This window comes from Nicotiana attenuata, unplaced genomic scaffold (genome assembly GCF_001879085.1).
Source record: "Nicotiana attenuata strain UT unplaced genomic scaffold, NIATTr2, whole genome shotgun sequence".
Taxonomy (NCBI): domain Eukaryota; kingdom Viridiplantae; phylum Streptophyta; class Magnoliopsida; order Solanales; family Solanaceae; genus Nicotiana; species Nicotiana attenuata.
This window is the reverse complement of record NW_017675912.1, coordinates 34,351-47,922: the sequence shown is the minus strand read 5'-3', so window position 1 is coordinate 47,922 and position 13,572 is coordinate 34,351. Positions and strand designations below refer to the sequence as shown.

Sequence of the window (13,572 nt, the reverse complement as noted above, 5' to 3'; positions counted from 1 at the left end):
ACATAGCACTACGATGTGCAAATTCGGGGTTTCAAACCCACAACACAACATTTACATTTATTACTAACCTCAAGCCGGCCAAAGTCCTAGCTTGCTATGCCCTTGCCTTTCGAATTCACCTCTTCGCGCGTCGAATCTGACCAAAACCACAACGAATACGTCACAATATGCTAAGGGAATATAACCCAATAGAAAAGACTCGAAAAACATCGAAAATCACGAAGTTGGCAAAACCCGAGCCCCGGGCCCACTTCTCGAAAAATTATAAAACTCACATCACCGGATTCCTTATCTTGCCACGAGTCCATGCATATAAAGAACACCAAAATCGGAGTCCAAATGACCCCTCAAATTCCCATTTTTGTTCTCTTAGGTTTCAAGCCCTAAACCACCATTTTTGACCCTAATTCCTTGAGTTTTCAGTGAAATTTCATGTATTTGCATGATAAAATTGTGTTCTAAGTCCAAGAATGCTTACCTGATCGAAGTCCTTGAATTTCCTCTTCAAAATCGCTCAAGAACAGCCCAAGTCCGAAGTCAAAATATGTGTTCTGTAAATATTTCGCGAAGGGAATTAAAACCCTTTCTGACCAGTTATTTCCGCATCTGCGGCTACATAGCCGCATCTGCGACTTCCGCTTTTACGATGGGGAGCCGCTTCTGTGGACAAGACCGCTTCTGCGGTTACTAGACCGCTTCTGCGGTCTCGCATCTGCGATTCCTTTTACGCAGGTGCGTTTTCCTTTAGCCTTCCAAAATTCCGCATCTGCGGTCCTACTGTCACATCCGCGACTCCGCAGATGCGGTCAGCATCTCCGCACCTGCGATGCCTGTCCCTCCTGCGGTTCTTGACTCGCTTCTGCGGTCCCATTTCCGCAGGAGCGAAAATACCAGATGCAGCACAGGTTCTGCAATCTCCTAAGTTCAAAACTTCCCGTTAGCCATCCGAAATCACCCCGAGGCCCTCGGGACCTCAACCAAAAATAAAAACATGATCCAATACCTTATTCAAACTTGCTCCAATCATTAAAACACCTCAAACAACACTAAAACCATCATTTCTCATCGAATTCAAGCCTAAGTTCTTCTAAAACTTCCGAAACACGTATTCGATCAGAAACCCAACCAAAACACCTCCGAATGACCTGAAATTTTGCACACACATCCAAAATTACCTAACGAAGCTACAGCAACTCTCGGAATCTCATTCCGACCCCCGGATCAAAATCTTACCTACCAACCGGAATTCGCCAAAATACTAACTTCGCCAATTCAAGCCTAATTATACACTGAACCTCCAAAATCAATTCCGATCGCACTCCTAAGTCACAAATCATCCCCCGAAGCTAACCAAATCATCGGAATTCAAATCCGAGCCCTCTAACACAAAAGTCAACATTCGGTTGACTTTTCCAACTTAAGCCTTCTTAAAAGAGACTAAGTGTGTCATTTCTTATCAAAACCATTCCAAACCAACTCTAACACATCAAATACTGATAATGAAACATGAAGAAGCATAACATGGGGGAAAGGGGGCTATAACTCACGTGATGACGGGTCGGGTCGTCAAAAAACTATGTTAAATTAGCCTAAAAGACAGCGACCAATGTGTATACTCAAAGTTTTGGAAATGGTAACGCGTAGTTATTATATGTCTATATTTAGATATATATCATGTTTATTTTGATACTACTCACTCAGAGTAATTAGTCAAACAGACGAAAATTGTTTCTATCAAATAATTTTGATATCAAAGTTTATGGGCATGGATGAAATAACACTTGAAATATAAGGATAATTAGAGATGATAATGACATCTCTCTTAAAGTCCATCTCTACTAATGAATAGAGGAACTTAAAAGAGACTGCTAAGCACACTAATATTTATTCGTCTTAATTTTTATGGCACATTTTTCTTTTTAGTCTGTCCCAAACAAAACGTCATATTTTTCACATTTAAAAATAATTTTAACTTATAAAGTTTTATTTTACTTTAGATCAAAAGTTTTAAAAAAATTCTTTCTTTCTTAAACACCGGTCCAAAATGATTTTCAGAAATTCTTTACAATATTTTCTATAAATTGGGACAGAAGTATTCAATTTCTAACCTAATTAATGTTGTCATCAACAGAAGAAGCAGGTAGGGTCCTTAATTGATGGTGTTTTTCTCCATTTTATAAACAGATGTAGTGCTCCAGCTCATGGACGGCAGAACAAGGGGTATAACTATATATTTATGATGCATGTCTTTTGTCTAGGAAACAATATCTATTTGAAAATCATTTTAATTGGAGATGATGGTCTTTAAATTAAGGGTGGCAAAGAGTGGTTGGATTCGTGCTTGGACGTGATCAATTAGTCAGTAAATTCTCATGAAAAAAGAAATATTGATTCAAATTTTAAAAAACAATAACAAGCGCTAATATATATCTCTCGAAAATAAATTTAAAAAATATGTTTGGATAAATACATTATTTGTTTGAGGAGCTAAACATTTGTTGTACCACAAGCCACGAACCCACAAGTAAATAAAAGGTATATATATTCCAATTTAATTTGAGGACATAATTTTTTCTTAAACTTGAAGCACGTGAAAGTAATGCTTCAAAATAAAAGTGATCCATTTACATTAACTACGTTGAGCCAAGTGAACAGACTAATTAGTTATTGGCTTCACGGAATCCCTTTTAAAATTTAATTTTAATAATAACCTGTTAGATTATACTGTTAATCCATTTCAATCTTATTATATAAAGGGTCTTTTGGGATCAAATTAACTCGTTTAACGTTAATACAATACATCAAGCATTTTGTAAGTTAGACCAGGTTTAACAATTAATGCTGAAAATATTTTTTTCTTCAGCTTAAATTATTCGACAAAGTGAACCTTAAAAAGACTGGATTCTCCTACTTATACTCAAGTCAGCCTAATAATTCTGGCCAAATAAATATAAATGCATTATTCTGGACCCACGTCTTAATGACCTATATATGCCACCTATTACTCAAAAACTGAACATTGCATATTTTATCATTGTAATATTAATCAATGCATCCAAAAATTAATTAAAAGGTTAGACATAGAACATTTTTACTTATCTAGGTCTACATACGTACTGATCCGGTATTCATTTTTCTTGAACCAAATAGTAAAAATAGTTTTCTTGATGCAAACATATTTGAATACAAAACTACACTACTTACCCAATTACCCCATGCTAATGTACTAGTAGTAACTATTATGGAATCATTTAGTTTAATACTATAGTTTAACTAATAATAACATTTTTGTTTATTTAGGGTAGAAGGTTAGTAGGTAATCAAGCGGTTTTAATCCGTACAGGGGTATTAGGGTTAGTTTGGTAGTGTTTTCTTGTTCTTAGATTGCTAATTTTACATTTTGTCCTATTACCTCCGCGCTGGTTTCTTAGTATCTTGTTGTGGTTGATGCTTGTTGCTACCGTTTTCTTCCATCTATTATGTGGCTCTTAGTTTATTGTTATTATCTTGCTGGCCCTTGATGTTAGCATTGCTTGTTTCTACTTGTTAGAAAAATATAGGTAAGTAACAGAGAATTAAAGGCTTTGAGGCGTGAAAGATCACTCTTTTTCAAGAGTTATTGCCTGTATATAGTTTAGGGACTACAAGCAATTCTCTATCAGGATACAACAAAGCCAGAACATACGTGCAGATTGAATGCTCTACTTCTGGGATGTCTTCCGTATTTATAGAAAAGAAAAGGAGACTTTTCTGAAGAGACGCCCCTTTTCACGAATAACCACAACTCTTTTTGGTTAATTAAAATTTAAATTTTAATTCAAATTTTAAATAACAAAAAGTTATTCCAAATAAATACGAAAAATAAAATCTTTATTTAAAGTCCGACCCGGCCCGCACCCAAGCCCCAAGTCCAAGTCCAAGTCATTTAGATATATATATATATATATATATATATATATATTATTTATAAATACACATATTCTTCTAAATATGTCAATTGTTCATTTTATTGGACTTAATGGGCCAAGCTTTATAAAGCCAATTAAATGACTTTATTCCACCGGTGTGGGTCTCCTTACTCCCACATATACAAACTATTCTAACTCTACTATGTCTTTCCATCTTTCCCAAGCCGAGGGCCTATCGGTGAAAACCTCTCTACCCTCCCAAGATAGGGGTAAAGTCTTCGTACTACCCTCCCCAAACTCCATACTTGTGGGACTTCACTGGTCTTCTGTTGTTGTTGTTGTTGTTTATTTATAGGTTTACCACACAACTGATAAGTTGAACTAGTTAGCAATCTCTAACACAAGAAATGAAGTCCATCTCTAGCATCCATGCATGCAACCTTTAATTTAAACAGCATTGATAAATAAATACCTTTCCCTGAACTCCTGTAACATTCTTACTTATCCCGAAATTAGGAACTAATGTTTTATTAATTTGTCAGCTTTATTCAGAAGAACGAAAGCATGCACTATAATTTAAGTTTCAACCCATCATTTGGGAGGGCTAAAGCTAAACCATTTGCCTGCGCTATTATCCAAAAATGAAGTGTTTTGTCTCTACACAATAGGACATGGACTCCTTCATATGCTCAAATATTTGTACCTTTTCTGTACTTTTACTCTAAAATCAATACTTTTACTTTGTGTGTCTGTTCCTTTTCCCTTGAAAGTTGCTGCACGTGTTATTTGTTGTGTATTCTTTCATTTTTCTTTGGAGGTTGTGCGTCAAGGGTGGGGTGCGTTACAGCCTTAGGTTGTATTGTGTGGTAAAGTTGTTTATAATATACAACTAATAGTTGTGTTTGTGTTTTTTCTTTTTTTGGCTTTAGGTATGTAGTATTCGAAATTCAATGGCTCGATTAAATTGAACTTGCGTCGAATAGATTCACTAAAAGAGGAAACACTAATTGGAGAAAAAGTTCTCTATTATCAAGCTTCAAACTTAAAATCTCTAGCTAAAGGTATAAAAATATCAAGCCATTCCACAAACCCCCTGGTGGAACAACAATAACAAACTCAGTAAATTTTACAAGTGAGGTTTTGACAGGAGCGTATGCAGAATTTTTTTGTAAGCAGTGTCAACAATTGAAGAAAATGAACAGATGAATAAATTATTATATATAATGACAAGTAGTGTCAGATTTTATATTTATATATCCAATATTTTTATTTTGTATACTATCTGTTTGTATTTATTTAACAAAAATTTTGACGAAGCGGTGTCACATAATACTGTTTGGTAGGCGTATTTGCCTCTGGGTCCGAGGAAGATAGTGTGCACACAAACTTATCCCAAGAAGGTAGAGAAATTGTTTCCAACCGACCTTCGGTGGTCGCACAAATATATGTTATTTATTTTTCTAGTATTGTTCATGTTTAGTAATGTTTGAGCTAGATAGCAATTTACTATAGATTGTGGTGTTGTTCCATTAGTGACGGACGTGCCGGCCGACAAGGTCATAGAATCTGGCGATTTTGGCAAATGTAAGATGGATTTTGTCTTTGTACTGCAGTATATATTTGTGTCACTTTCTTGGGGAGGAGATCATGGCCTATTGTCCATAATAAGTTTTTCGCTTCACATTATTTATGACTATTTTAGTATTCATTTCTTGGGTTTGAGTAAAGGCAATCCAAACTCTCCACACTCTACTTTGTGCTACGTAATTTAGCTCATCCAAGAAAGGAATATGGAGCTTTTGCTTTATTAGTTGTTTATTTATTAAGTACATTATATATCGTAGTATTATTAGTATTTGGGATGATAAACATTTTTTCTTAGAATACAACTTTTTAACTTTAAAAGGTTTTTTATTTGGGTTTTTAAAAAGAAATTAATTTCAGGCTCCAAAAATTTCTAAGTGATTTATATATTTCAATACTTTTATAAGGCGCGCGATGTTTGGATTATTCACGTCAAATACAAAAACGAAATTCACAACAGGGAAAAGGGGACACTGATACTAGTGTTCTTGAGCATTTTCAAATTTCAACGTAATCATTGTACTTCGTTGATTATCTCACGATATACGTTTGAAACAAATGACACAAAGTAGTGTTAGTAATGGAATTGACACTCTGATAAGCATTAGACCATTAATTACAGCTATTAATAATTAGTTTGTTTACATTTCCAAGATCATCAATTAATCTCAACAAATCATTGCTCTCGTTGAATTTAAGAAATTTGTAAAAATCAAAAATACCAAATTTTCAATTACTGCCTGCAGCAAGGAAACAATTTTACATTGCGAAAGAGCCAACCTTATACAAGAACATTGTTGATACGAAAAATAAAATAAAATAAAAAGAGCCAACCCATGTTGTATTTTTCTTTGTGGGGTATTTAGGACTGAAATTTGAAACTACCAGCTGAAAATCCACCGTCAACATGAATAATCTGACCAGTAATGTGTGAAGCAGCAGGAAGACAAAGGAATGCCACCAATGGCGATATCTCATCTGGCTCTGCTATTGGTTTCAATGGTGTTCTACACATCAGTTCTGAATAATTTCCCAATAATGACGGGTCAATATCCTCCTACAAATAAAAGTTAAAGGCTGTAAAAAAAAAAATATGGATAAAGAAATTAAATCGCATCCTCAACCAATGTGAGACTAGCTACAACATTGTGTCGACAATATAACATAGGAGCCTAGTATTTTGTGTCAAGCTCTAGCAAATTTGAATACTTCCTCCAAAATTAATATGTTCTTCCTAATTAATTTATGATAATGATTCATACCATTTAGACTAGAAAATATCTATTCAAAGCAATTAATCCAAACCTCATATATAATTGGAAGAAACTATGTTATTGCTGAAATACAAATTTGGATGACATTACCGGTTTCAAAATGTTGGTTTTGACTGCAAACGGAGAGACTGTGTTAACGCGAATTCCGTCACTAGCCCATTCGCATGCCAAAAATTTCGTCAGCTGGTTGATTGCACCTATTATATAAAAGAATAATCACTAATTTGAAATCTAGAAACTTTTCAAGAAATAACCAAAATATTATATGTAGCATGAAGAAGGCTTATAATTTAGTGACGGTGAAAGTTTCCTATACAATAAGTGTAGATTCAATTCTCAATGTTCTCCTTTCTTTTCCTGATTTTAATAAAAGAACGTAACAGTCTGGTGCACAAAACATCCTGCATTTATACAGGATCGGAGGAAGGGGCGCATCTTGGGTCGCATCTAAGGATGCGATATAGATAACCTATCCTAATGCAAGCATTACTGGCTACTTCCACGGCTCGAGCCCGTGACCTATATATAGGTCACAATTTTACCGTTGCTCAAATGTTAAGATGAAATAGTTTCATGTGTTGTAATTTTAATTTACCTTTAGAAGCTCCATAGACAGAAAGTGCAGGCAATGCAACTGAACCAGCAAGGGATGAAATGAAGACAATGCTAGCTGCATTTCCACTTGCTTTCAAGAGAGGGTAAGCAATTTGGGTCAAGTGGAAAGGGGATTCCACATTGGTTCCCATAATCTTTGAATAATCTTCTGCACTTATATCCGCAGCTCTTTTTATCATACTTATTGCAGCATTATTCACCTATAATAAAGTTCCATATGAAACAAACTGAACAAGATTATAATCAATTAATATACTCTCTTCCGTCTATATTATTTAATATTTTAAGTCATATTTATCTCTTTTAAATATTTCACTTAATTTGCCAAAACTAGTAATATATGAGATCAGAGATGGGAGGATGTAGTTATACTCTCAGAGGCGGACCTATCCTATCGGACCCCGTTAACTTTGACAAATTTTTTAAATATATAAGTATATATATGTTAAAGACGATCATATATTTTGCTAGAAACCCTTAAAATCAAATATCTAACGGGGGTACTAGTTGAGCAGTTTGCTCATGTACCCTGCTATCTTCAAATTCTAGGTCGTCTCTGTTAACACACTTTTGAAAAATACATATAATGCAATGGCCCTATATGTCAGTAAGTAGTTCCAATAGATGAGAATTAGCTATAAATATAAGAAAACGACAGGAAAGAAATATAACGTTTACAATATTCCAATTTTGTCTTCTATCATTGATGCTGTTGGAAGTTTGTCACCTAAATTTGGCCTTTATTGGCATTTCCAATCCTATTCTGATTTCGCTTATATCTTGGCATGTGGCTCCAATGACGAGGGTGTTTACGTTACAATTTCAACAGAGAGTTTTTTACGTCCTTTTAATAGCTCTGTCGCATTTAATACTACATGTTATTTACTATTTAAAGAGATAAATAGATTAAAATTCATCTTTACATATTTAATAGTACATGCTTTTACTTCTTAAAGTTAGAGATTTATAACAAAAAGATGTGTTACTATATGGAAAAATCAGTAGAGGTTTTATGTCCTTGAATAGCTTCGTCTCACTTAACATGATTATTCATTGTTCAAAGAATGACTGCATTAGTTAAATCTTTTTACAGTCAAACTTCTCTGTAACAACCTCGTTTGTTTCAAATATTTTTGTATATTATAGCGAAGTACCGTTATAGAGAACATATATTATAACACAACATGAAATTTGGTTCTGAAAAACTTTACTTTTATGGTGAAGTGTTGTTATATAGGAATGTTGTTATAGAGAAGTCTGACTGTATATCTTAAATATGTATAATACGTTTATTGTATTAGTGAAATTATGTCTCTCTCTTGTTTCAAAAACAATGTCTTACTTTGACTTGACACAAACCTTAATATAGAAGGGAAGACTTTTGACATACTTTTGAAACTTGTGGTATTAAACATGTCATAACATTTGTGGGGCTATAAATGCTGCATAAGGAAATAGCTAAAGATGTCAATCTTTTTTAAACAGACTAGTAAATAAACATTGTCAAATTTTTTTAAATGGATGGAGTAATTTTTTTTTTTTTTGAAAAAAAATTGTGTTTAAAATTAAATTCGAACATTAAGAAGATTTACCTTGGTAACTCTCTCTTCGCCGCGCAAATCTAGATTAATTGACTCAATGAATGTCGAATGTTAGTGATTAAATAAAAAGGACTGTGGTAACTCAAATTCCATAAGGAAGGACAGATTGTTTTTAGGGAGATTGATCTTTTTCTTCTTTTTATTCTAATTAATTAACAATTTCAGTAGAGAAAAAAAAAATATAATTAGCAAGGAGACTTACCAGTATATCAAGCTTGCCCTCAAACACAGAGGAAACAGTCTGAATAAGTTGTTCTCTTTGTTCTTTGGAAGACAAATCACAAACAGAGCCAGTCACCTTAAATCCTTTACCTTTCCATTCTTGTATCTTCTCATCAAGTTCTTTCTTGTTTCTTGAACATGTATGTATAGTTGCTCCAAATCCTGCTAATTCCTCCACTATTGCAAACCTAAATAAAAGAAACAATGAACAGAGAAATAATTGAAGAAATTCGCATTTCTGTAGACACTTAATTTTCGACCCTCCCTTTTTAAGAAGAACGGTTCGAAAAGTCTAGAGTACACCAACAACAATAACCCAGTGAGTTTCCACAAGTGGGGTCGGAGTAAGGTAGTGTTACGCAGACCTTATTTTATGCTGAGAGGACAGAGATGTTGTTTCCGATTCGAAAGTCAAAGAGTAACTTACCCAATACCTCTGGTACCACCAGTAACTAAAGCTGTCTTCCCATGAAGAGACCATTTCTGGAGTTTGTTACTACTGCTACTCTGTTCTTGCTCAGTTGCCATGCCTATATCTATCTCTCTTTAATTGCTCAAGAATTCAGATGAATGTATACTTTATGTAGTAAACGTAAATTCAAGATCTTAACACTTTATATTTCTTGTTTCAGACTGCAGGATTGGATACAAGGAGAGCGTTATTATTTATAGCTCAAGTTATTCCCTTAGATTTATTAGAAATGAAAGATCAGACGAGAAAGTCAATGTAAATAGATCGACGGCTTAAAATGATGGAGGGAATTTTAATGGAGATCGACGGTTGTAGAATATAGATTCATTTTTTGTTAATAGTTTTATTGTTTTCTTAGGAGAAAGTAGAAATAGCCAATAAGCTAGCAAGGATGTTTTAAGTGGTTGGATAATGGACCAATGATCTCCATTAGTATTTAAGTATATGCATATGTAGTATAAAGATTTTTTAATATTAATAATATAATTTAACTTATGATAGCAGGTCAATTATTCTTTATAAAGTTATGAAATTAATATTTTATCATACAGTTTTACCTGCAATTATCTTATAATTAAACTGATCGTGAAAGAGGGACAGCGCAGTGTACTACGCTCTCACTATGCGCGGCGTCCGAAAAAAGGCCGGACCACAAGAATCTATTTAATTTGTTTCACTTCAAACTTAGCTGTATTTCCAGTTTCACTTTGTATTGTATACTCAGAATACTGAATACGAGCCAACACTTACTTCATTGGCAGATACAACAGAGAACGGATGCACTTATATTCGTAAAAATAGCACGGTCTAGCCAGTTTTCGGACTGGTCATTCAAAAATAGCCAGCGTTTACCAAGTCAATGAAAAATAGCCACTATTTTACTGCAACAGAGACCGGTCCAGCATAATATACTGGAGTTCGGTGCACCTGTGTATGAACTTCCAGCATATTATGCTGGAACTCCAACATACGGAAAGTTCTAGCATAATATACTGGAGATTTGAGCACTTGTGTATGAACTTCCAGCATATTATACTGGACCGGTATACTTTGCTGGAACTCCAGTATATTATGCTGAAGTTCTAGTGTACTTATGCTGGAACTCCATCATATTATGCTATAATATGCTGGAGTTCAAGTATACATATGATGAAACTCCAGCATAATATACTGACGTATTTTCCGGGTTTTGAACAGTGTTTTCGCTCAAATTTATCTTTACATGAATAGTGGCTAAATTTCGATTACTTTTAAAACTGGGCTATTTTTGAACGACTTGTAAATCTGACTATTTTTGAATTTCTCCCCTTATATTCCCCTCCATTTACCGATTGCTAAGCTTTTCTCATTTTCTATTTAGTCTAAAATTATGGTTTAAAATAAGCAGTATGATTTGACATTAATTATTTGACGTCCAAGCAGTCTAAAGACTCTAAATTAACTCACTGTCCATATTTAATTTTCTTTGCAGTAAACATTTCAGGCACTTAAATTCGCTCTAAGATAATAGTAATAGAAATCCACCCTATACTTACATTTATTTTAGCGAACTGAAGTAAACTGTAATCCCCAGACTATAGGTGATATGGTGGTCAACACACTTCAACCACGGAGCTAGCCTTGCGCAGTGGTGGATTTAAAATTTTCATCAAGGGGTGTCAAAATATAAATAATTAGATACATCAAAAATTCAAGGGAAGTCAATGTATAATAAATATACATAAAATAAAAAAAGTTATCTAGCAAACTAGTGTAATTTTCCGGCTAAGGGCTGTCACACCCCTTGCTTCAATGTGGCTCCGCCACTGGCCTTGTGGTTGCGGGTTCGTACCCAGTAACTTTAGTCAAAGTTTTGTATTTGTTTTAAGAAATTCATTGAATATATCAAGAACCTAGTAACTTAATAAGTCAAAATTTTAAAACATAAAATTCAAATTTTGACTCCACCTCTATAATAAATCAACAAACTTAAGTGTATTCAAATGATCAGTTTAGTAGTAAAACCTCCTACTTGTGCACCGGGGCCCGGTGCATAAAGCTTCCCACTTTCACGCAGGATTTTCAGGGAAGAACCGCTCTCCAAAGAGTGCTATGGAGATAGCCTACCCCAATACAAGCATTAGTAGTTGATTTCATAGTTCGAACCCGTAACCTACAAGTTATTCAGAAACAACTTCACCGTTGCTTCAAGGCTCACTTGGCTTGCTGACACACTTTCAACACCATTTAGCAGTAAAATCTCCAACTATTTCTGGAAGTGACTATTAGTTTCCATGTGTAGGAACCTTCTATTTTTAGCTTCATATTATTTCTGGCAGCTTTTTGACTTAAATATGTAATAAAAGATTAGAAATTAGAAAAATTACCCAGTGACATACATTGGGGATAACACACTCCCTTGATGAAAAAAAAAGTATTTGCAGCTATATAGGTTTGAGAGGGTCAATTAAGTGGGAATCATATACCATGGCAGAACACATTTTAAGAGTACATTTTGAATAGTAATGAAAACCCAACGGTATCTCAATTGTAGTAAAACAAAATGATAATTCAAAGATATCAAGTTCGAGCTTCAAGAATAAAAACGAGGAAGTATTTTTCCATGGGCCTACTCGATACAAATATGCCAGTATTACTGCTTTTTATGTAAAGTACTATGTAGCTTTTACACATGTAAATTTTATTTGAAAATAGCAAATAAATATCTGATCTTGCATTGCTAATAAAAAGATACAGTTATACACAATTATCAGATTCGGAGCGCTATCATTTTCTTTGAACGGGAAAAGTACAACCAATATTCCCTGTTAATCCCCACCAGGCGACCACCTAATACTATTGGATAGGGCGATTTTTCAAAGGAATAGTGCTACCGTCGACGTCAACTCAACTAAATACCCACATGCTTTTACTTGACTATCTAGTAAGGAAGGTTGTTGGACACTGTTTGGTTAGAATCACCAAATGAACAAATGTTCTTATTAAAAACATACAACGAACTGCTCTCATTATCTTAAAAAGAATGACACTTTTCCAATTTTAAAAGTCAAGCTTCTTAACTTTTGTTTACCTCGAAAAATATGAGTAACAATTAAAGGTAATTTATGGTTTTAAAGATATGTGATTTATTTCAATACTAGTGAATATACAAGTAATATTAGGTTTAAGTAAGAAGAATTGATGAACCAAACCAGTGTTGTTAGAGCAACGGGAACCTCGAGCTCGATTATCTCGGGAGCCTCGAGGTGAGTTAAGAGCAGATAAAGTATGAACAATAAAGTAAAAACAATAAAGCTAAAGAACAATTGTGGAGCACAGTAAACGAGAAAAATAGAGTAGAATGTACAATTGCATTGAATGAGATCTCTTTTAAAAATGATTGGGTCCCCTTTATATAGGAGAAAAAAACCCTAATATGGTACATTCCCAATTATGGTAAAGAATTCTATTGGTACAGCTGTATAACAACCCAGTACGGACTCGTACTATTTCGTACAAATCTTATCCCATAATTTATGCCTTGATCCACGTGTCCTTAAGAAATTCCCGCTCTTTCTTGAGAGTCATCGAAATTGTACTGCCCTCGAGGTAGATCATGACGGGTCTCCGATTTTCTCCCTCGAGGTATGCATTTTCCAGTCAGATCTAGTCTTTACTTCGTGCTGCCCGAACTCGAGCCCGGGGTACCGTTAAGTCCTTGAAATCGAGCTCTCCGATTTCGACCATATACAGATAGCCCCCGCGTTTCTTAGAATGAAAAGATAAGAAACGATCTGATTCTCGACCTTTCGATGTCCCAATCATGATGTCAGTCTAGTGAGGTCAGCGGTCCGTGTGACTGAAAAGTCGTGCAAAAGTAACGCCTACACAGTTTTTGAAAAAGCCTTTAATGAAAG

At 34.5% G+C, this 13,572-nt stretch overlaps 1 protein-coding gene across 1 annotated transcript; it reads right to left on the bottom strand.

Moving 5' to 3' along the window:
* Positions 1-6,090: 6,090 nt before the first annotated feature.
* Positions 6,091-9,882, bottom strand: LOC109220571 (tropinone reductase homolog At5g06060-like). The gene is made up of 5 exons (XM_019385033.1): positions 9,632-9,882; positions 9,185-9,392; positions 7,362-7,581; positions 6,857-6,963; positions 6,091-6,549 (listed from the first exon to the last, which is right to left on the bottom strand). Exons 1-5 carry the CDS (start codon positions 9,730-9,732, stop codon positions 6,355-6,357), a joined length of 831 nt encoding a protein of 276 aa, XP_019240578.1. The 5' UTR covers positions 9,733-9,882; the 3' UTR covers positions 6,091-6,354.
* Positions 9,883-13,572: the final 3,690 nt, after the last annotated feature.

What these genes read in the sequence shown, in the direction of transcription:
- LOC109220571 (XM_019385033.1), bottom strand. Translation starts at nt 9,732, where the DNA reads ATGGCAACTGAGCAAGAACAGAGTAGCAGTAGTAACAAACTCCAGAAA. An exon ending in GGTGGTACCAGAGGTATTGG is followed by an intron (nt 9,393 to 9,631) that starts GTAAGTTACTCT and finishes TCTTTTATTTAG; the next exon opens with GTTTGCAATAGTGGAGGAAT. An exon ending in TGTCTATGGAGCTTCTAAAG is followed by an intron (nt 6,964 to 7,361) that starts GTAAATTAAAAT and finishes TTTATATAATAG; the next exon opens with GTGCAATCAACCAGCTGACG.